At 34.2% G+C, this 22,723-nt stretch overlaps 2 protein-coding genes across 5 annotated transcripts; one reads left to right on the forward strand and one right to left on the reverse strand.

The window, feature by feature from the left end:
* Positions 1-2,485: 2,485 nt before the first annotated feature.
* LOC107772288 (vacuolar protein sorting 38) lies at positions 2,486-12,181 on the reverse strand. 4 transcript variants are annotated; one of them, XM_016591786.2, is made up of 7 exons: positions 11,691-12,181; positions 8,831-9,037; positions 6,242-6,422; positions 4,443-4,585; positions 4,076-4,128; positions 3,901-3,992; positions 2,486-2,827 (listed from the first exon to the last, which is right to left on the reverse strand). In XM_016591786.2, the coding sequence occupies exons 1-6, from the start codon at positions 11,868-11,870 to the stop codon at positions 3,902-3,904; spliced, it is 855 nt and encodes a 284-aa protein (XP_016447272.2). In that variant the 5' UTR covers positions 11,871-12,181; the 3' UTR covers positions 2,486-2,827; position 3,901. The 4 variants fall into 4 exon arrangements, with proteins under 4 accessions (XP_016447272.2, XP_016447270.1, XP_016447269.1 ...); XM_016591784.2 differs by having other exon boundaries at positions 3,901-4,128; positions 8,831-9,059; XM_016591783.2 differs by having other exon boundaries at positions 3,901-4,128; positions 8,831-9,071.
* Positions 12,182-13,929: 1,748 nt separating this feature from the next.
* LOC107772290 (uncharacterized) lies at positions 13,930-21,689 on the forward strand. Its single transcript, XM_016591788.2, has 6 exons — positions 13,930-14,248; positions 17,178-17,303; positions 18,806-18,889; positions 18,986-19,063; positions 19,340-19,459; positions 21,354-21,689. The coding sequence occupies exons 1-6, from the start codon at positions 14,075-14,077 to the stop codon at positions 21,519-21,521; spliced, it is 750 nt and encodes a 249-aa protein (XP_016447274.1). The 5' UTR covers positions 13,930-14,074; the 3' UTR covers positions 21,522-21,689.
* The last annotated feature ends 1,034 nt before the right edge of the window (positions 21,690-22,723 follow it).

Genomic DNA, 22,723 nt, shown 5'->3' on the forward strand with positions numbered 1-22,723 from the left:
TGGATATATGGAGTCATTTGGTTCTTTTTATTCTTGCTCGAGCTGGATGTCGAAACTTCAGAAAGAAAAAGAATGAAGTGAAGGATAAACGTATATACATATGTATTGAATACTATATCAAATGATTAATGATGACCCGAATCTGTATTTTTTCTATAAAAAATAGAAGAATTGGTGTGAATCGATTCTACGTTGAAGAAAGAATCGAATATTCATTGATCAAACCATTCACTCCATAATATTTAAAAAAAATCGATTTATTTGATTTGATTTTTTTTATGGGAAAATCGATCCAAATTAAATCATGTACACTCCTACTCATTTTTACATTTAAACCAATAAGAAACAACTTCAAACAATCCATAAAAGCAAATGATGCTTTGGACTTCTCCAGATAGTCTCTGAGTCAAATTCCGTGTAGTTTCAAACTTTAAAATTAATGTAACTGAGGCTTCCAAACAAGTCCTAAAATTGTACCTATACATTTGACTTCTTCAATTTATTATATTGGGTAATTTTTATTACTTAAAAAATACTATGGGAATAATATTTTATTAAGTTTTGTAATACATAGCTACACAAAGATGGATTTGATATTAAGTTTTGTAATACATAGATACTCAAAGATGGATTCAAAATTTAAATTTAATGGGTTTAAATTAAATGAACTCAATATTTAACATTGTTACCACTAAACTCATTATACTTTAGAAGTTATAGGTTCATAATTCATTTTTGTTGACATTTTAGTGAACTTTTCCATGTATGTTCATTTTCTACTGCCATTAATTGTTGGGTTCAAAATTTAAATTTAATGAATTCAATATAATTGTTTAAGCATGAGAAACACACTGAAACAATGCTCTATTACTCTGTGAAGCTTCTGTATTAGAATTCCAAATTTTAGAATTGCTCAATATTAAAAATGGACAATCATTCGAAGGGAAGAATAAGAAGTATACAAAAAGAAAAATAATAATGTTCAATATTAAAAGGTAAGGAATGAATACACGAGGAAAGCAAGCAACTTATTCATTAAGTAGGAAAGCCGTCAGTACTTTTGTAGACTTTGCTTGATGTGTCGCCTTCCTACAAAATATATTGAATTACTAAAATTAGTTATATTTTCATATGTTAATTATTTATTATATAATATTATGATATTGTAACTCATTGTACGCATTTGGACAATATTTACTTGAAATTGTAAAATACTATTTGGAACTTCGATTAATTTGGATATATAATATTTCGACTTCAACTTGAAATATCATTTTCGGAATAATGTACGTGTTAAATTTTGATTCATTATTTCAACTTCAAAGATTGAAATAGAGAATTTTAAAATAAAAATTTGCTTAAAAAGTATTTCTCATTAAGTGAAGTTTATGTCCAAACACAATTTAAAAATATAAATCTAACTAAAATAACAGAATTTAAATTAATTACACTATTAAATTTTATCAGATAAAATAATGTAACACAAATTGTTGGGCTCGTGTTAGCACGGGCCAACGGCATCTAGTATTAGTATATAGTGAAAATAAATAAGAAAAAAGTACAACTTCCCAACTAATAACGTATAAAAAAAACTATATATAGAGAGAGAGAGAATTATTTACTTCAAATCCCGGGTAGATCTCCTTATTTTTGTGTAATATGATTAATTGGTGACTTCTATTAATTGATTCTAATAATTTCAAGTTCACCTCGCTTATTTTACAGGTCATTGCATCCTTTCGCATACTCAAATATCGAATAATCGTATATGCATATTTTTTAGGATTTTATAAGGAGATACCATCTACATTTCTTAGCAAAAGGTCAAGAAAATAAATATAACAATCATTGAGTGAGAAGCATGCATAAGTACATAGATGTAGGAACAACAACAGCAACAACAACATACATGTACTCTCACGTGGTGGATTCAGGGAAGGATAGTAGTGAAAATAGCACGGGCTAGCCAATTTTTGGATTGATAATTGAAAAATAGCTAGCATTTGTAAATTCATTAAAAATAACCACTATTTTACTGAAACAACAAAAAATTCCATCATAATATACTGGATTATGGAGCTCATGTGCATAACCTTCCAACATATTATATTGGAACTCCAGCACACGGAAAGTTCAAGTATAATATGTTAGACATTGGAACTTTTGTGTATAAACTTCCAGTATATTATGTTAGAACTCCAACACATTATGAAGTTCCAGCACATATTTCATATGTAAAAAATTCGAACTCCAGCATATTATACTAGAATTTTCCAGAATTTTAAGGGTATTTTTGTTCAGATTTTATCTTTACATGAAAAAATGACTAAATTACGATTACTTTTGAAACGGTGGCTATTTTCCATTTACCAGTTGTAAATCTGGCTATTTCTGATTATTTTTTTTTTCAGGATAGAATATACGCAAACCTTACTAATACCTTTGTGGAGGTATAGAAGTTATTCCCAATAGACCCTCAAATCAAGGAAAGCACAACAAAAAATGAATACGGTAATATAGAAGCCATGATAGAGATACAATTGCATAACCAACAAAACCATTACATTTCTTTTAGGATTCAACGTCTTTAATATAAGATCAGACAAAAGATACGAGGCAAGGTGCTGTATGTGAAAATTTGGCACCTGCAAAAAAATAACAATGATGTACATTTACATGAACTTACAATTGGGATCCTCAAATCTCACAATCATGTGTCTATATACTCTGGCGAAAGGATTGTCCTGAGAAGCTCTTTCAAATTAGCAAGTACATGTCTTGGCCCTAAACTTCTGCCGCCAATATAACTCAAAAGTTGCTCTAAATCCTGCATAACAAAAATAAACTTGCCAATGTTAACTTCAACCAAAAATACGAAAAGGGCAGCTCGGTGCACTAAGCTCCCGCTATGCGCGGGTCCGGGGAAGGGCCGGACCACAAGCAAAACAAACAAAAGTAATGCCTGTCCGCAAATTAAACTTGCCAATGTTAACTTCAACCAAAAATACCAAAAACAAATAAAATTAATGCATGTCAGCAAATTTCACAAGATTTTTTTTACAAGTCATTTTATTGCACCAACAAAAGTCAAAGTGTATGAACGGCAAGGCAAGAACTGGAAGCTGAAAGACCTCATTGACAATCTCAAGCATCTACTACAACAACAACAACTCAGTATAATCCCACAAGTGGGATCTGGGGAGGGTAGTGTGTACGCAGACCTTACCCCTACCCTGGGGGTAGGGGTAACATGTGCAAGCATCTACTAACACGTGCAAAATAATTTGTCCTGGGCACGTGGAAACTGGAAAAATAAAGGGAACAATAGTCAAATTCCACTCTTCTTCTGGAAGAGTAAATTTTGCTAATCAGTAGTAATCCTGCAAAATGGTCTTACTATTAAAAGGTTACGAAATGAGACCCTATATACTAAGGAGTGCCTCCACCTGGCTTTCTAAGTTTCTTCATGGGGTCAAAACTTATTATTTCTCAATGTTACAGGAGAACAAAGTTTACGTCAAGAAGATCGCATAACTTAGTGTCTCATTGATGGTGGATAACAATACTATGACTCCATGCTTCATTAGCATCTTGGAATCAAATTGGACAGATATCGTCGGGGAAAGGAGACTGTTTCACAACTTTCTCTTCTTAAACTTCAAGGCAATTTCCACAAATATACCAAGATTAATATCTAGACGGGCATTCGAAAGACGGATATGTAAATTAAAAATGCAAGTGGCATCAGAGATCCAATTCCATTGAACATTTTGCATCATAAAATTGACAGAAAAGATAGTACATGGAGAATTGATTTCTCTCTCTCGTACATGGATTTTAAACACACTCTTACAAAGCCTTGAGCAAAAATATAAAGAGATAGAGAATAAAAAAGCAAACCTTATTCAACAAGAATACAGCATAAGCCGCTCTTGTTGAGTCTTGGCCTTCTAAAAATAGAGGAAATTCCACAGGCCTTGAATTTGCGGAAACTGAGGAACTAGATGTTAAATCAGACAACGAAGGCTCTATTGAAGGTGCGTAATCACGGATATATGATCGAGATCCTCCTAACCTCAAAGGATAACGAAGAGGAACTTGTAAGTAAGATGCAATAAGTGCGACCACCTGCATGAAGATCGATAAGCTGGATTAATATACACTAGCAGACTAATGTTAAATTACAAACAATGATCAACAAAATGACATAAAGGGAACCAAAGCATCATTGGAAATTTCCCCCTTTTTTCAGTAAAATCTTCATTGGGTGTATTCTACAGAAAGAAATTGAATGACTTTCAAGGCAAATGAATACACACACCAAGAAGACACAGAGAAGAGGACAACTTAAGAGAAAAACTACATTAATATGAAACAGCAAAAATGGAAAAAAAAATACAATTAAAGACAAAGAGGTTGTGAAGCAAAGAGAAAGAACACACGTGTGCAACATATCCCAGGGCAGTTGCAGACCTCTGAACCTCCTTCTTATCAGTAAAGAAGCTCATCTTCGTGAACACGGTTAAATGCAGACCTGCAATGATCAAGGCTCCTTGATCTAAAGGTTTTAACCCGGCAGAGTTACCTGAAAAGGCAAAAAAGGAAACTTAGATGGGTGTTTGCTTTGTTTATTCGATACTATCTACTCTGGGTTGCTTCTTTGCATTTTTAACATATGATCAAAACAACAAAAAACCATTACTACCAAATACTTGGTAGATTAGGCAAGAAGGCACCACTATTTCTAAGATATGACATCCAATGAAGCAAGACTAAGAGTACTCGAACCATCAGCTATAAAATCCTCCTCAAAACCTAATGAAACAAAAATTAAGGTATTTACTTTTACGACATCTTAAGAATAATGATATGTATCAACTGATCAAAACAAAAAGAGAACAATGATATGCATCACTGCATCCAAAGGACAAAGCAGGATTCTTCTAGGATGTGAATTAAGCAACTAGAATCCATTCCTGAAATTCATGAATATCTGCAAATCATAGCCTTTAGGCTTCGCGGAACAGAGGTGAAATTTTCTCAGGAGAGTGCACTGAGCTTCCAAACTTGGATCGCCAATATCAGAAACTTGAGTCACAACCAAGGTGGATATGTTCTTGATACAGCTTCTGGGAAAAGGGCGGGAGAGTCGATAAATGACAGAAAAGAGCAGGATCATGGAAGATCAAAAAAGAACAAACCCCATGGATTCTCTTAAAATGAAGCCCGAAAACAAACCAATGAAAAGAAATAGAATGTCAACATTAGGTCAGGTTATTGGGGAGAAATGAAAATGAGTAGCCCTATATGCATTCAAACTAAAGGAGAAAGGTATTACGGAACTCTTTATATAGGCGTCCACAGCATTCATCTAAGTTGGCAACAGTTTCATCATAACTATCTATGAGCAAACCACTATTGAATATTCAATACACTGAATATCTTGAGCTCAATACACTGAAGCAAACCACTATTGAGCTCAAGACTGGAATCACTGCACTAATGCACTGAACTACCACATCTTTGTGGGATTGTCTTCATAGGTAGGTATATTTTAGAGTAGCTCTTATACCTATAAATAGGTATTCTTCATATTTATACACCCCATGTTCACTAAGAAAAATTGCTCCTCGATACATTTTCTCCTTTAGTTATATCACTTCCAACTATAACTCCACTCAAATTTCTATTATGATAAATGGATCAATAAAAGCAAACAAGAACGATCCGCACTAACGAAGAGATTATGCTCTCAGGACAAATGAATAGATTCTTGTGGGAACACTTATGTGTACGTCTTCAACTTTGCTCGACATAATGCATTAAATGCAAGAATCAAGGAGAATTTAGGTCCAATTAATGCTGCAACAAAAGAAAACTATTCCAGATACCAGGCAAGAAACAGAGGACTTTGCCTAGCATTCCATATGTTAGGCTTTCAAATTCACTCTAGTAGCAGCAACGTCACAATGATCTTAAGGCTTGATACTAAAAGAAGCAGACCAAGATATTAAACCTTTGTCTCTCAGAAGTACTTCTTGAGCGCAACTGTGGTCCTATTTCTAACAAGTGAAAGGTGTGATAATGTAGTATCAAAAGGTAACTAAATCTTTTGATAAACTCTGCCTTGATAATCAACCCTTTTTCAAATTTTTCATGCATGAGCGCACACGTTGCAATATTGACAAAACAAGTCATCATAAGATCCATTTTTTAAAACAGTAATCTTAAGATCCATTACCTGAGTTGGAACAGTTGTTGAAAGATTCAAGTTCTTGCTCAGGTGCCTGTCCAATTGCAATCCTCACAGGATAAAGCAGCTGAACTTGAGACACCATATACTGTTGTCTCGTTCTGAATACTCTCTGCAAAGTTCTGAGACGACCATAACCCCTTTCTCCAGCAAAGGACCTACTTGCATCCTGCATGGAGAAAATGAGACTTTTCGGAATTAAAGAGTGGTTAAGTGAAGCTACGAAAACTAGAGGGCAGACAGATAACGATGTAAAATTTTCAACTTAACAAGGAACTTAGAAAGATAAAGTCCATGCTAAAAAGCATATTAAAATCAACGGAAAAGGGTTGAAAATACCCCTAAACTATGGAAAAGGTTTAAAAATACCCTTCATCCACCTATTGGGCTAAAAATACCCCTCCATCCACTTTTTTGGTTCACTTATGCCCTTTGACCATTAGGTCAGTGCTGAATTAAAAATTATTATTATTCTTTTTGTAAAACTTTAAAAAAAAATGTTTTGCAAAATATTTTCGTTTTTTTAAACTAATGCATCAGTAGTCCACTAATTTAATAAAGTCTTCTTTTATTTTTTTCAGTTTTTACAAAAAACAATTCTGTTTTTACAAAAAAATATTTTTTTCCATTTTTTTCAGTTTTTTAAAGCATTTTTTTTTTGTAAAAACTGAAAAAGAATTTGTAAAAACAGAAAAAAAAAATGTTTTTAACAAAATATTTTCGTTTTTTAAAAACTGAAAAAAATATTTTTGTTTTTTGAAAAAAAAAATTCATTTTTTCCAGTTTTTTTAAAGCATTTTTTTTTTTTTGTAAAAACTGGAAAAACAAATTTGTAAAAACTGAAAAAAAATATTTTCATTTTTTAACAAAATATTTTCGTTTTTCAAAAAAAACTGAAAAAAATGAAAATAGAGGTCAGATTGTGGGGGTTTTTAAAACGGGTCGGGTAAAAAAATGGGTCATTTTAATCTGGTGCTGCCACGTGGCACTCCATCCAAAATAGGAGTATTTTTGTTCCAAAGTATGACAGTAGGGGTATAGATAACCCAGAGTTAGATGGAAGTGGCACGTCTTTTTTTAGTTGAACTTTTTATTCGGGTCGAGTCAATGTTTGGGGCGGGTTAGTTCGAAAAACGGTTAGATATGGGTTAGTCTTTCTACTAGGTTAGATATTTTAATTTCGACCAATAAGAAGTTGTCACGTGGAATTTAAATACTCCCTCCGTTTCATATTAGATGAGGTACTTTCCTTTTTAGTCTGTTTCAAAACAAATGATATATTTCTAAATTTGGAAATAATTCAACTTTAAACTCTTCATTTTACCCATTTACCCTTAATGAGAAGCTTTTATAGCCACACAAATGTCATGGCCCCACAAACCTTTTACCCATTTAGCTTTTAAGACCACAAGTTTCAAAAGTCTTCTTCTTTTTTCTTAAACTCCGTGCCGAGTCAAACTACCTCATCTAATATAAAACGGAGGGAGTAATAATTATTTTTAATTCAGCATTGACCTTACAGTCAAAGGGTATAAGTGAACCAAAAAGGTAGATGGAGGGGTATTTTTAGCCCAATAGGTGGATGAAGGATATTTTTAAACCTTTTCCAATAGTTTAGGGGCATTTTTAACCCTTTTCCGTAAAATCAATAGTGGTCAACATGGTGCCCTGAAGTATCGAAGGACCAGTAAAACATAGGCCACAGCAGAAACCAGCAGCAGATGGCCAATGGCACCGTGAAGTACTCAAAGGGGGAGTAATACATCAGGAGAAAATAAATGAAACCCCTATTACCAGGGAATAGAGAAACATCCAGACAAATGCAGGACAAGGCCAGCTAAATTTTTTTGATAACCAAAGGACAAGGCCAATTAACTACTCTAGACAACAAAGAAAATATAATTCTTTTTTCACAGATAATCCTATTTCACCAACAACCAAGTAACATGCTTTGCCCTTCCCCGATTAGAACAGACTTCTACCAAAAAATGTTGAAAAACCCATTGCACAACAGAATATTTTGGTTTCCATGCTCTATGATTCAATCTTCCATTTGACATGACGAACACAACACTGTTTTCGTCTGACAAATATTCTTAATTCAGAACACCAAAGTCATCGAAGCTAAAGCAGAAAGGAGGAGCGAGAAGGAGGAGGGTATGGGGAAAAAAGGGACAGATAGAATGTGTCATTCAAGCTCTATCAAAGAAGACGTCACAGAATAAACCAACAGTGTCACTTAAACAATAGAAAATTCTTTATATATCCGGCTAAAAAGTGCTTAAAGAACACAATTAGGAATTCAATAGAAAACCAGTTGAGTAAATCAATTTGAAGGAGCTGGAATGCGAGCCACTCCGAAGACAGGCTTTATCATCTGACAAGAATCAATTGGAAGGCTTTCCATATCTGCAATTGCCCCACTCTATTTCAAAATCATATAAAGATTTCTAAGGGTTGCAAATAATGCAAAGCAGGTCATTAAACATTCTTTTGGGATGGAACACATTTATAGAAGGTGATGTAGATATATGTATATAGAGGGGGGGAATAAACAGTTTTGAAATACTAAGATACCTGCAAGCGCTTGCTAGCTCCAGAAAGAGAAGTCCCTGCAACCAACAATGACCTGATGTCATTACTGAGTTGCTCCTCTTGCTTCTTGACTTTCTCTTTGACAACTTTAGAATGCATCGACATGTTTCCCATCACCAATTTTCTGGAATCCAGTTTTTCTTTCATCTCATCAAGCTCATTCGAACGACTCAGTGACTCTGCTTCTACCTGGAAACCATATCGCCGCCCGCTAACAAGCGGGCTAATTCATTAAAGCCCAAAAAATAAAAAGGAAAGGAGAGACAGTGTCAAAACATAGAAGTCAAAAGCATAAAAAAGCAACTTATTATTTCCACTTCTCTAAAATTTAGTAGCACAAAATGGTAAGAATAAAGGGGAAAGAGAGGAAGCCCTAAAAGTATGAATCTCAACATTAACTTTTTATCTAATTTCCCTTCAGGAATTTACCAACCCAATGTTGAGGCCATAGAGAAAGAGAAACAGCTGTACCTCTAAGACTAAACAAGAAGAATAACCACTTTCTTTTGCTACACCATGTTCAAATTATAGTACTATTAGAATATAATTGTGGTAATTGACTACACATTTCCCTTGGTACCGTTACTTTTTCAGATAACTTAGCAAAAAAATGTGGAATATTTGATAAAATGTCACAATCAGGAGCACATTGTCATCCAAATTTACACTCTTGTTGCACCTTAAACTCATTTAAATCAAAAGAGAGGTTAGTCAAGTCTGAAGTAGTTAACTCCAAGAGCCTAGTGTGGGATACCTAGTGGCAAGACCCTCCACCTCTAACCATGAAGTTGGAAGAAATGATGAAAAGTGGTAAAAGCCATCGTCGAATGGTCCCGGGGGGGGGGGGGGGGGGGGTTGTTTTCACTATGTCAAAAAAGAAGAAAAACAGTTGACTCTGAAGAGATGTTCCAGTTTTAGATCAAATCCCAGCGGAGACAAAGATACTAGGTGATTTCTTCTTTGACCAAGCCTTGGTGGAGACTTACCCGGTATTCGTGTTGGTTGAAGGTAGCAACTAGCAAGTACCTTCGCAATTAGTCGAGGTGGGCACAAGGTGGCCCGTACATCACAGCTATCAACAAACAAATTTCAACATGGTGTCATCAGAAGATTCTGAATTCAATCTTCACCCCAACCATCCACATGAGGGGCATGTTGAAAATATAGTTAAACAAATAAAAAAGAGTACTCTCTCACAGCTTAAACTTTCAGAGAAGTTGATCAAACAATTTTAACAAAAGTTTCAGATGTTATTTTTGTTCATATAGAACCAAAAAACAAAACAAACACAATCACATTGAAGCTAAAATTAAATTTCTGATCTTGTTACTTATCTAGTGAGTCCCTGTAATCCAACATCAGTTTACATATACACCAGAGAAAGAGAATTACAGGTCGACTTGGTAGTCTGAACTTTGGGCATAAAGAACTTAAAAACAATGAAACTTCCTCATTTTCATTTTACTGACTCAATTGCTTAACTAAGAATCCATTGAAAACCTTACCCTTGCATATTACACTGTATTTTACAACCTAGTCTACAATAGGATCACTCTCCTTATAAGTTTGAAAATACAGAAAAACAAAACCAAAATATGATTTCCAGAATCTGTCAAAGTCATGCAGTCACCCACTGTAATTTCTTAGCATAAAACAGAAAGAGAAGAACAAAAACTTAAATGTTTTTATTTATTTATTTTTTTAGGTTTTACTGAAACCATGCATAAGATATTAGCTAATACACTTGCATCATAAAGGCATAACAATTCTGTTCTCCAAAAGAGCTCGGAAAAGCAAAGAACTGTCATATAGGAACATGAAAACTTAACCAGGTTCAATTAAGATGACCTAACTTACTGTTTTCCGGTCTACAATCAGACATTATTCTATTATCGTTTTGAAGTAAAAAGTAAACACAAAGAAGCTCCAAAAGATAAATAAAGTACTAACATGACTAAAGCACATCCTCAATTAATAGGTATCTCTTATATAGATCTTTTACTTCCATTGTGCAACTTCCTTCAAGTGATTATCGGTCTACCTCGTCCTCTTTTAACATTTTTTTAACTAATCATAGTTTCACATTTCAAACCTGTGGATTTGACGGTCAATGGAGGACATGACTATACCATCTAAAGAGATCTTCTCTAATTTTATCTTGTCTAGTTTTGTATGACTGCACACGCATCTTAACATTCACATCTCAACGACACTCATCTTGTGGATGCATTAGCTTTAACTGCCAACATTCACTTCCGCATAACATTGTTGGTCTTATACAAATTACCTTTAATTTTGGTGGGTATCCTTTTATCACATAACACCCCTATAGTACTTCTCCATTTCAACAATTTGATTTTGATTCTATGTGTAACATTTTTATCTATCATTCCATTCTATTCTCTTAGAACACCGAGCCTAATTATCTGAATTGTTTACATTTAGGCAATGCAATCCCGTCTAATCTCACCTCAATTTTATTCTTCTTATGTTGACCGCAGTGTATATATTCCGTCTTATTTCTACTTATCCTAAAACCCTTACTCTCCAGAGTGCTCCATAATTCAAGCTTTTGGTTGACACCCTCACTAATTTCGTCAATTGGCACAATATCATCAGGAAATAGCATACACCACGTGACCTCATCTTGTATTGTATCGGTGAGCTCGTCCAAAAAAAATGATTTTTTTTATTAGTATCACTAAGGTCCACCAAGAATGTTGTTGCCCCTATGCTTAGCAATTAATGTTCACTTCATTTCTCTTCACTAAGATTCAAAACAACCACAACATCATCTTCAATCAAGCCAACTTCAGAGGGAAAAAAGTAAAAAGTAATTTACCTGTATAAGGGACTGTAATTTCTGCTGAACCAATTGTTTCTTCTTCTTAGCTTCATTAAGAGCAGATGTGAGGCTACACAAACGTGCTAATTCCTGTTCATAATCTTCCCATTGTATTACTAACTTCGCATTTTTTTGGTCTTCTTGATTTTGCATTAAAGCTAATTTCTTTGATTCCATTCACAACTAAAAAATCACAAGATTTTGATTGAATTTTTGAATAATTCAAAAAGGGTAGTTGAAAATCATGGTTTTTCATGATGGGTACTTCAAATCTTGAAAAATTAAGGTACCCAAAATCCCATTTTGAGAAGTCAAGAAAATATTTTTGGAATGAGGGTTTTGAGAAACAAGCAAATTGAAAAGGGGAAAGATGGGCTTATTGCTTATTTTGGGGGTTGTGTTTTGGATCGAATGGTTTTCCACTTTTGTTTGATCACTTTCTTGAAATGGGTGCGGAATGGTGTCTAGGCTGAGAGGAACTAGAATATTGTAAAAATATACTAGTATTCGTATTTCCTATTTAAGCAGCTTTTCTTTTCAATTTTTCTTTTGTTTTAAGTTGTTGAGAAAAGAAAACCTTATATATTTCGGGTTATTTGTATATGATACCCCTTTATAATTTTAAAATTAAAAAAATAATATTTTTAGATTTTTTATGTGTAAAAAAATAGATTTTATACATGTAAAAAATAAATCTTTCATGTATATATAAAAAAATAAAATTATAAAATTAAAAACAAGTTTGTAAAGAGTCACAAAACTAATTGACCCTACTTCCCCGGAGGTAAGAAGAGGAGTAAGCAAATTTTCCTTTACACTTGCTCATTTATGAACAAAAATAAAATTGAATCTTCAATAAATGTGTGAACAACACATATGAAATTTATTCATCCACTAAAACTAGTGCATGATTCTGTATGTAATAATTATGTATTAAGTTTTTGTCATAGCATCATCTAGCGTTAGGGCTGGGCATATATCGGGTAAAACTGATAATTCGAACCGTTAATTGTTTATTGGGTTGTCGGTATCGGGTTATTGGGTTAACGGTTCGGTAATGGTTTATAATTTTTTCACTATTGAGTTATCGGTTCGGGTCTCGGTTTGCCAATTTTGTTAATGGGTTAACCGATAACCCAATAAGCATTAATGAAATTGCGACTTTACCCTTAAGTATATACATATGTTAGGGTTTCTCATTCTTTCCGATTCTTTCTCATCCGCACTCTTCAGTCTTCAGTTGTTTCATCTTCATTCTTCATAAACATTACTAGTTACTCCTAGTGTAAGTCTTTAGTCTTGTACATTAGGCTTTTAATTTCTATAACAAAATTCATCTTCGTATAGGGATTTTTAGTTGTTAAAGATTCTTTATTTTTATTTTCGTTTCTTAATTTTGTGAGCTCACGTTGTGCCGCCTATACCTACTATCAATTTCTTTTTTCAGGTTAGACATTTGACAAACAACATCCAGTTTATTTTGGACTGTTTGAGCCTTTGAGGGCTTCAATACTTGTGGAAGTGCAAGTATTATGTGAGTACTGTATGTTTGAACTTGTTAATTTTAAGGTAAAATTGCTACTACTTTGTATTATTGTGAATGTATTTGGACAATTGTTGTTGAAGAATTAGTACTATTCTAGTTGTGGCTACCGAACAGAACGCAGAAATGGGTAGAATACTATATGTGAATTCTTCTCTTTTTTGCTCAACTCAAGTGAATTGTCTTCTCTTTTTTGCTTAACTCTAGATTAAGTTATCTTATTGGGTAAACCAATAACCGAACCGATAATGATCGATACCCTATTAACCGATAACCGATATCTTATCGGTTCGCTTATCGGTTTATCAAATCTATAAACCGATAACTGATATGCTAAACCGATTATATTCATAACCGAACCGACCGATATCCACCCTGGCTATCTTTAAAAACTTCCTTAAATAGGGACAAAATATAAACAATGGCCTAAAACCAATCGTATTTGTAAAAATTGCCTAGTCCGGTTAAAATCTACCTACATTATAAATTGCGGCTATGTTTTAAATAGCACCATTAAAAATGGCTAGCACCAAAATATAAACAATGTCTGTGTAACGTTTGTCAACAACCATACTTTTTCCATTCTTTCGGTTGTGTAGCACTAAGGTTATTTTTGTAAAACTTCCTTAAATAGGACGAAACATAAACAGTGGCTCAAAATCATCCTATTTGTGCAAATCTCCCAAAGTTTGCCTAATCCGGTTAAAATTTACCTACATTGTAAATTATGGCTACGTTTTAAATCGAACAATTGAAAGTGGCTAGAGATGTCACACGAAAAACTATAAATACCCATAACTCCGTCTGTCAAGAAAACCAAATTGAGAGAGCAGCAGCAATGGCGGCAGAGAAATTATTATTGCAATGTGGTGACTGCAGAACTCTGTTGAAGTCCGTAGAAGAAGCAGAACAGCACGTAAAGCACATTTCCCACACCAACTTCTGCGAGTCCACTGAGCCAATTCGCCACCTCGTTTGCACCGCTTGCGGCAAACCTTGCCTCTGTAAAACAGTAATACCTTTTGCCTTTTTCCTCATTATTATTTGTCAGTCGCTAAGTTTTTATAATAATTGAGCGGTTTAAGTTATATACACTCAGGAGCGGAGCTAGTGCGTAGATTATGGGTTCGGCTGAACTAGTAAGTACTTGTCTTAAGAAATCCATTAACTACGCACAAATTATTACTTTAGAACCAAGTAACTTAAAATGATTAGAATCCTGAACTCGTAAGCTTCAAATCTTGGTTCCGCCTTCAAGGGCGAATGTAGTGTTGAACCGACGGGTTCAATTGAATCCATAATTTTCGACGCAATGTAAAAATTTATAGGAAAAATTCATTAAAATTGCAAAAATAGTAAATATGAACCTATAACTTTAAAAATATAGTGGGTTCAACGCTAAAACCTTGAAAGTTGAATCCATAGGATTTAAATCCTGGATCCGCCTCTGTTTGCCTCTGATAGTTTAAAGAATTTTTACACTACCATATTTAACATGTTATTGCATGTTGTTTACTGTATTTTCAAGTTACTAAATCATGTTTATTTTAAACAGTTAGCTGTTATTGCAGGTAGCTTAACCAGGCAGTGTAAAAAGTTAATATACGGTCTTCGTACAAAACAAACTCATGATAAGAGACTCGCTGTTTCGATCTCAAAAATTGTAGTATTAGTTAAGATATACTCCTTCAGATTATTATGATATCTTGTGTGAATGTAGGGCTGATACTCAAAATTTGGATGAGATATTTTTGATAAGTTTGTGATTGAAGCGTAGTTCATGGAATGATTAAATTGATGATAACTAATAAGAATAGCGTAACTTTGGATGAAAAATCGGGAATTCTAGTTGTTATAATTGTTATAGGTTATGCTATGCGACAACTACACTTTAGATGTAGCTTATGAATGCAGATGAGAGGCGGGTTCAAGATTTGAACTTTATGGGTTTGGAAGGTCTAGGACCGCGATCTCGAGTATTAATAAATAGATTCAAGATTTAATATTTTGCATATTTAGTGAAAGTTCTTAACACTTAAATAGTGACTAGGCCAAAGTTACTGGGTTCGGCCAAACCCATAGCTTACATTGTAGATCCGCCCCTGATGTAGACGTAGCAATTCGATGAACTGTAGATATAAGTAACTTATGAATGCAGACCCTGCAATTTGATGATAATATGCATTATACTATGAATTTCAATGGGAGTTTTGATGTGCTAGTGAATTGTTGCTATAGCTTCTCGAATGTAGCTGATGCAATTTTGGGAATAATTGCACCTAACATTCTTAACTTTAATGGCAGTTAGGGATGCTTATAGTTATGGTTATGCAGTTATGAGAATTACACGAACAACAAACTCAGTGTAGTCCCACAAGTGGGATCTGGGGAGGGTAGAATGTAAGCGAACCTTACCCCTGCCTTTAAAGAGAGGCTTTTTTCAGTAGACCCTCAGCTCAGGGAGGCAAAAGGGAAAAGGCAATAACAAGCAAACCAATCTGACAATCATTCCCTTGTATAACAGACCCAAGGTACTTGAAACTTTCTCTCCTAGCTCGGGAGACAATTGAATGCAGTATATAGCTCGGGAACATCTACATTACAGTGCAGTTGAATAGTGTAGCTAAGCCTAATACTTTAAGGGGTCGTTTGGTAGGAGGTATTAGAAAACATAATGCAAGCGTTAGCTCTATGCATTGCTAATACCTTGTTTGGTACATTTTTTCAACTCGTTAGCTCTATGCATTGCTAATACCTTGTTTGGTACATTTTTTCAACTTGTGTATAACTAATACTTGTATTAGTTATACATCATACTTGGTATTATCCTATGTATAAGTAATGCATAGAAAACCATGGCATTAGTAATACCAAGGCTATTAATGCATGCATTGGTATGGTTAATGACACAATTGTCCTTAAAGTCCCTTAAAGCTAAAGAATATGGAGGGCATTTTGTAAACAACTATTTTTCTTCAAAAAATTTGCAATGCATTATAATTTGTAATTTACCACACCAAACAGTAAATAAGAAATAATATCTGCATAACTAATGCTTGCATTACTAACACTTGCATGCATTGCTAATACACCTTATTCTGCACTATTCTTATACACCCTACCAAACGACCCCTAAGTCTTGATGATTCCAGTTACTAAGTACTACTATGAAAATTGAACCATTGATATAGCTAGAGAATGTTGCCATTGCAATTCTTGGAAATCTAGGCCTAATTTTCTTACTGGTCGTCTTGTTACGTGAAATAATCTTGGAATATTCCACACTAAGTATTGGGTGTTTGGTTCCCTTTCTTTGGTTTCGATTTAATAATTCCTGCATCAATTATGATGTAGCTTTCATATTATTTTATAGCAAATATGATATGAAATAATAGTACATGAATTTGCAATTCCTGCATAAGACCTCGTAAAATGGAAAAAGTTTCCCTTAAAGTGTTACCTGTTTAATTAACCATCTCTCATTTGTTTCTAAAAATGTTTGTCATAACATTATTGAAGTGTTTATATCAAACTTTCCATGTTTAGAGGAGGAATGCAGGATTACTTTATTCATCTCATGTAATTTAAGGTTTCTACTTAAAATAAGAGATGATTAAAAATTTAAGTTTTGATTATATTACATAATAATATCTAATCGCGTATGATACCAATACTAGATTAGATGAAGCAATGTAATATTAGGTGAGGGTATTATTTGAAACAAACTTTCAATTTAAAACAAGCACATGTTTTAGATTATGCATCATACATTAAGGTGCAGTCCGATCCATGTACTGTAATTCGTATATAGTGTGTCTGCTAATCAAACTATGCCTTAGTTTTGATAGGAGTTCCAATAGTTAAATTACGGTATTATTTTCAATAGTTGGTATAGCCTCTACATGCAGCTTATGGGAACTTTTGGGTTTTGATTTATGAAGGAGTTTGATTTTCATGCGAAGAGGACTGGGCATACTAAATTTCAGGACAAGACAGCAGAGGTGGCAGAAGAGGAAGAAAGAAGAGCCAGGGAGAAACTTCTTCAGCAATTTGAAGAAATTATTAAGGTAAGAAATCCTAATGTGACTAAGAATTTTGATTCTGCTAAGAACATGTCAGTAAGTTATGCTGATTGCTAAATGGCTAGAAGACAGTCTAAACGGCTAGAAATGAAAATTTGCATTTCGTACAGATTGACAAATATCCTTTTGCGCTCAGGTATGAGAACTTGTACTTTTCTTATTGATTTTCGGTAAACATTCTAGGGTAAGACTTTCTCCACACTACTAATTACTCAGGGAGTGAGCTTATATCCTTTCGGTGTGCTATAATTATCCTTTCGGTGTGCTATAATTACTCAGGGAGTGAGCTTATATCCTGCTTTGACCTTTTGCTGTCAGATTTTTACCGGCTTATTTTTTAATAAGCTGCATTGGCATTATTTCTCTTTGTAACCTGTTGTGACCTGAAATTGAGATTCACCAGGTCAAGGAGTAATGAAACATAATATCTGAAAACCATACTGTTGTGGCTACTTTCACTTTATTGTAAACAGACACTAACTAGCAAATGAGGAAATTTTAATTACTTGGTAATTTTGTGATTGAGATTGACTTTTTAAATTTCCAATACGATCTATAAGGCAACTTGTTATTTTTCTGTTTGCATTAAGATTACACCCTTTTTACCTTTTAAGGTTTTGGGTTTGGGGTGGTACGATTTCCCGAGTTTACTTGGACACTAAACAATGATTATATTCTTAACAGAAGTATGCAAATTATTGCCTTAAAGAGGTATGTAATGCCTCAAGCCATTTTGTGGGACTGTTTGGCTTGAAAGAAATAGCAGAATTTTTTAAGGCAATAGGAGAAATATTCATAGCCTCAAACAAAGATGTATTTTTTTGCTAGCTTTTTAGTGCAACCTAGTAATTGTAGATGATTCAACTTTCAACACAATAGGGGATCTGCACAGCCTGTAATTACACCTTGTCGCACTGTCTTAGTACAAGCATTTACAAAATCTTTGATTACTTATCGAACAAATTATTGCCTTATTTTTCTTACTATGGCACATTATGCACCTGTAATGCACTCCACTCTTGTTTTACTAAATACTTGCATTCTTTAACTGAAAGAGAATAGAAGCTTTAAAAATGGATACAATGAGGTTGATCATTTGCAGAAAATGAATTTGAACTGTCTAGGAAGATACAACCTAATCTTTCTTTCTTTGTTGTTCCAAATTTATAAAACGAAAAGGGCAATGACAAGGATGCAGGCAAATTGTAGGATTTGGTATGTTTAGGAAGATATAAGGTGTAATGTGGATCACGTAATCCTATTTGTTTTTTTCCTTGATTTGGATCTTTCTTTTGTTTGTTATTCTTATTTTTTTTGTCTTTGAAAGCGAAATGTATCGGTTAATGTCAGTTCATGCACAAACATATTTATTCAGAATATGCACATTCTTGCTTTTTACAATCAACTTAGCTAATGTTGATGACCATGTTACACCTCATCCAGATCAATCAAGTGCCATCTGATGAACAAATATATTTATTTCGCAGGCAGAAACCAGAAAACTGCTAGGTTTGCCACCACGAAATCCTGCTCTCGCGAAACTTTTGAGACCTCTTTTGGAGGAAGAAAAGGTGTGCATTTGTGCTGTTGAAATCTGTGGATATGGTTTTGATCCAATTCGGACATGCTTGTCCCTACTAAAGTTACCTTTTAATTTAATGTTGTAGAGTTCATTGCCAGTCAGTCCAGCTACAACGGCAGAGCAGATGAGTGAGTGCCTCGGGACTATCAAACTGAATCACATGGTAATGTTTCTGCTATTTTACGTCCAACTTTCTCTTCTTTCTCATAGTCATAGTTAGAGCCATAAGGGCTCTAGTGGACCTTTAATAAAGCGCTGAAGTTTTTGAAGTATACAATAACAAGGGTCTTCCAACAACAAACACACTTAGGAACTGAGATGGCCTATTGTTCGAGTCTTCTATTACTTTGTGTGGCTTTGTTCCATAATTGAATGAATTGTCCTTTCAATCTTTTATTGTTTTAAACTGATTTTTTGTTGATTTCCTTTGGTGGTCTAGGATGATGAGGCCAAAGTCAAGAACTCTTTCAACACACTGCTAACTTATGCTAAGAATGTGGCGACAAATCCAGATGAGGAGAAATACCGTAAAATTAGACTCAGTAATGCTGCTTTCCAGGTGAGTATTTATGAATTAAAAGCGAGTGTGGCCATTGTTTTTGTTTTATATTTACTAATAAGTTGTGCTCATCCCTAACCTTTGAATTCAGTCAAGAGGAAAGCTCCTGTTATCCTTCCTTTCTATAACATCGTTAGAGCTCGAGTTCATATAATTCCTTATAGTAGTGAAGGGGTGGAAGGCGGGTTTAAGGTGTTGGGATTCCCTCCAGTAAAGTTTGCTCCAGTATTCTTCAATAGGGTTCTGATCCCTTGACATGTGTCCTGCTCATTAGTTGATGGACAAGATTTCTTTACTTCAATAACTAATTTAACCATGGCTATGTCTCTCTTCTTGAAACAGAGACAACAAAACTCCGTTGGCTACTCTGCCAGAACGCCTTTGGAGCATCTTTCTTCACCTATGTCTTCGATTTTTCGACACAAATACCTCATCAATATTTTCTATATAACATAATTTTAGTGTGTAGATATCAGAAATCCTTACCAACAGCAAGGCAAAATGGAAAAATCATCTTCTTTATACTTAAATTTTAAAACGAATAAAGTGAAAATAACAGTGATCATAATAGACTTGAAAGTATTTTCATAGGTGAGGAAAGTGAGGATACTTGTTAAGAAGATTCCTATCTCCACCACCCATTAATTAATCCTGCAAATTGATCAAATACTAGTTGTAGAAAGCATAGAAGGGAAACAAGAAGAAAAGAACAAAAAAGGGAAGATGAAGGCCGCGATTAGCAAGGATGGCCTGTTTGAAAAAGGGTTAAAAGAAGAATATCTGAGAGACCTAGGGAGGTTAGTCATGAGAAAGGAGAAACATAACCATGGTTAAAGTAGTTTTTAATTAAAGAAATCTTGTCGATCAATTAGTGAGCAGGACATGTGTCAAGGGATCATAACCCTATTGAAGGATACTGAGAGCAAACTTTACTGGGGATCCCAACTAGGTGTAAGTACTTGGTTCAGAATGTTTTAAAGCTAAGTCAGCTCCCAAGCTCCATAAAGACTATTACCGTGATCCGTTTTTAATACCCCACACTTCTTTTTTCCCCTTCTTTTGTTTCGAGTTGTTCCCCAAAGGTTCTATGGGAGCAGTGGTGGATCCAACCATGGGTTTGCCAATTCGGCATAATTCAATGCTTCGTTCGAATTTTATATAGATGTGTGAAGAACAATTATAGATAAGAGTTTGTTATTGTTAAATTTGACAAGATTCATGTGAATTAGTGTAAACATTTGCAAGTCTGCTTTTAGGAAGAAATTGGTAGATGCATTTTTCATGCATTTATGTTGCATGATCACACTTTATGTGATGTCATGCATGACATTATTAAGGTCATTTCCTTTCTATAAATAGCAAGGATTTTGTTTATTTCTAAACACCTCTCACTTGCCTTCTTATCTCCTAAGGCATTTGAGTCTTCTTTCTCTCTTGTAGTATTTCACTTGTATTTTTGGAGTGAAATAAAGTTTGAGTTGATTGTTTCCGAGGACTAGGCAGAAAATCAAATTTTGCCGAACCTCGTAAACTTCTAAACTTCTGGTGTTCTTTTTTATTGTCTCATTTACTATTTATTAGCTACCTTTAGATATAGTAGTTGTGATTGAATCACTCTCTATATATTCGGCTTCCCAACAGTTGTATCTTTCAGAACTCACTCTCTCAATCCACAATGTCTAAATTCTGCATTTGCCACTGTATGGGGGTGTTGGTTGGTTGGCTATGTGTCATCACCACCTAATTGTAGATTATATCAGCCATAGAATCATGTTGAACTGATACGATTCTTGAAAATGTTCTCAGAATTCTATAATTATGAATTTATGATAGATACCTCACCCAAAAGTAGTTTCATGACACTTAAAATCCTGTTTTGACATTTCGATTACAGGAAAGGGTTGGCAAATTACGAGGAGGCATCGAATTTCTTGAGCTATGTGGATTTGAAAAAATTGAAGGGGGTGAATTCTTGTACTTGCCAAGAGAAAAAGTGGACATGGATGTGCTTTATTCAGCTGGACATGAGTTGAACAGTGCAATTAAAAATCCCTTCTTTTGAATCCTATGATCCATATATTAGGTAAAGAAAAAATGTCAACTGTAAAGGATGGTCTCTCATATTTCTTTTTAATATGGATTGAGATTATGCAGGATTTTGATCAGTACTGGTGATGAGATTGGAAAGTTTTTTCTACAGCCTACAGATGTATTTTCTTTTAAATCATGCTTATTTTTGTTTAGCTTTGCATGCATGTTAATAGAAGATGTCAAAGTGTATATATGTTGATGATTGGGGGAAAAAAGCTACTCCCTATAGTTTTGAAGTATTAGTCGTTTGGCAAACTGAATTTGTTTTAAACTACGAAAAAAGGCCAACAATACCCTTAACGTATTGAAAATGGCTCAAAAATACCCTCCGTTAATTTATTGGTCCCCAAATGCCCCTAATGTTTGTTTTTGGGCTCAAACTTACCCCTGTATCTAACAGAACTAACCTGGTCATTTTTTTGACTTTAACTTCGCCATGTGTCATTTTCTTAACCTGCCACATGTATTATTTGTATTAAATAAAACTCACATATATATTATACATTAATAGTTTAATATATATTTTACATAGATATTATTTTTAGGAGAAATTCACCGGTTAACGCCGGAGGATTCCCTTGCCTGATATTATCTGATGACTGCACAAGTCTCGGAGAGAATTTGATTGCAGACTCTTGCCCGGCTAAAATGGAAACCTGTGTCCCTGAACATTGTGATAACTATTTCTCATATCAATATTATCATAGGGATGAACAGAAACAGATTTCAAAGATGAACAGAAATAGATTTCAAACACTGCTTGATATTTCTCATAATCGATATTTAAATTGTTTGATCTTCATATATACGTATAGGTTGTGACATTGCAGGCAGAGTTAGCTTATGTTCAAGCCCGTCTTTCCACCATGCAATATGCTTCTTCAGAACTGGCAGAAACGACGAAAGGCAGCCCATATATTATCATCTGAACCAAATAAAATTGTTTCTTCTGTAGGATCTAGTCCAACCTCGTTCTGTGCGGAAGAAGCTAGCACCGGCTTCTTCGAGTGAGGTCTCAAAAGCAGGCAATGGAATCCTCCAGCGTTAGCCCGTGTAGTTTTCCATCATTAATGAACAACTACACCGTATTATTTCTCCTAAAAATAATATCATATAAAATATTAATGTATAATATACATGTGGGCTTAATTTAATACAAATAATACACATGGC

Source organism: Nicotiana tabacum, chromosome 7, assembly GCF_000715075.1.
Source record: "Nicotiana tabacum cultivar K326 chromosome 7, ASM71507v2, whole genome shotgun sequence".
NCBI lineage: Eukaryota > Viridiplantae > Streptophyta > Magnoliopsida > Solanales > Solanaceae > Nicotiana > Nicotiana tabacum.

Bases quoted from the DNA above. Each gene is read 5' to 3' on its own strand.
- LOC107772288 (XM_016591782.2), bottom strand. From the start codon at position 11,870: ATGGAATCAAAGAAATTAGCTTTAATGCAAAATCAAGAAGACCAAAAA. The intron at 6,423-8,830 runs GTATCTTAGTAT...TTCTCCATGCAG, and splicing joins GAGCTAGCAAGCGCTTGCAG to GATGCAAGTAGGTCCTTTGC. The intron at 2,828-3,900 runs GTTTGCTTTTTT...TTTGTTATGCAG, and splicing joins CTGTATTCTTGTTGAATAAG to GATTTAGAGCAACTTTTGAG.
- LOC107772290 (XM_016591788.2), top strand. From the start codon at position 14,075: ATGGCGGCAGAGAAATTATTATTGCAATGTGGTGACTGCAGAACTCTG. The intron at 14,249-17,177 runs GTAATACCTTTT...TGATTTATGAAG, and splicing joins AACCTTGCCTCTGTAAAACA to GAGTTTGATTTTCATGCGAA. The intron at 19,460-21,353 runs GTGAGTATTTAT...TTTCGATTACAG, and splicing joins TCAGTAATGCTGCTTTCCAG to GAAAGGGTTGGCAAATTACG.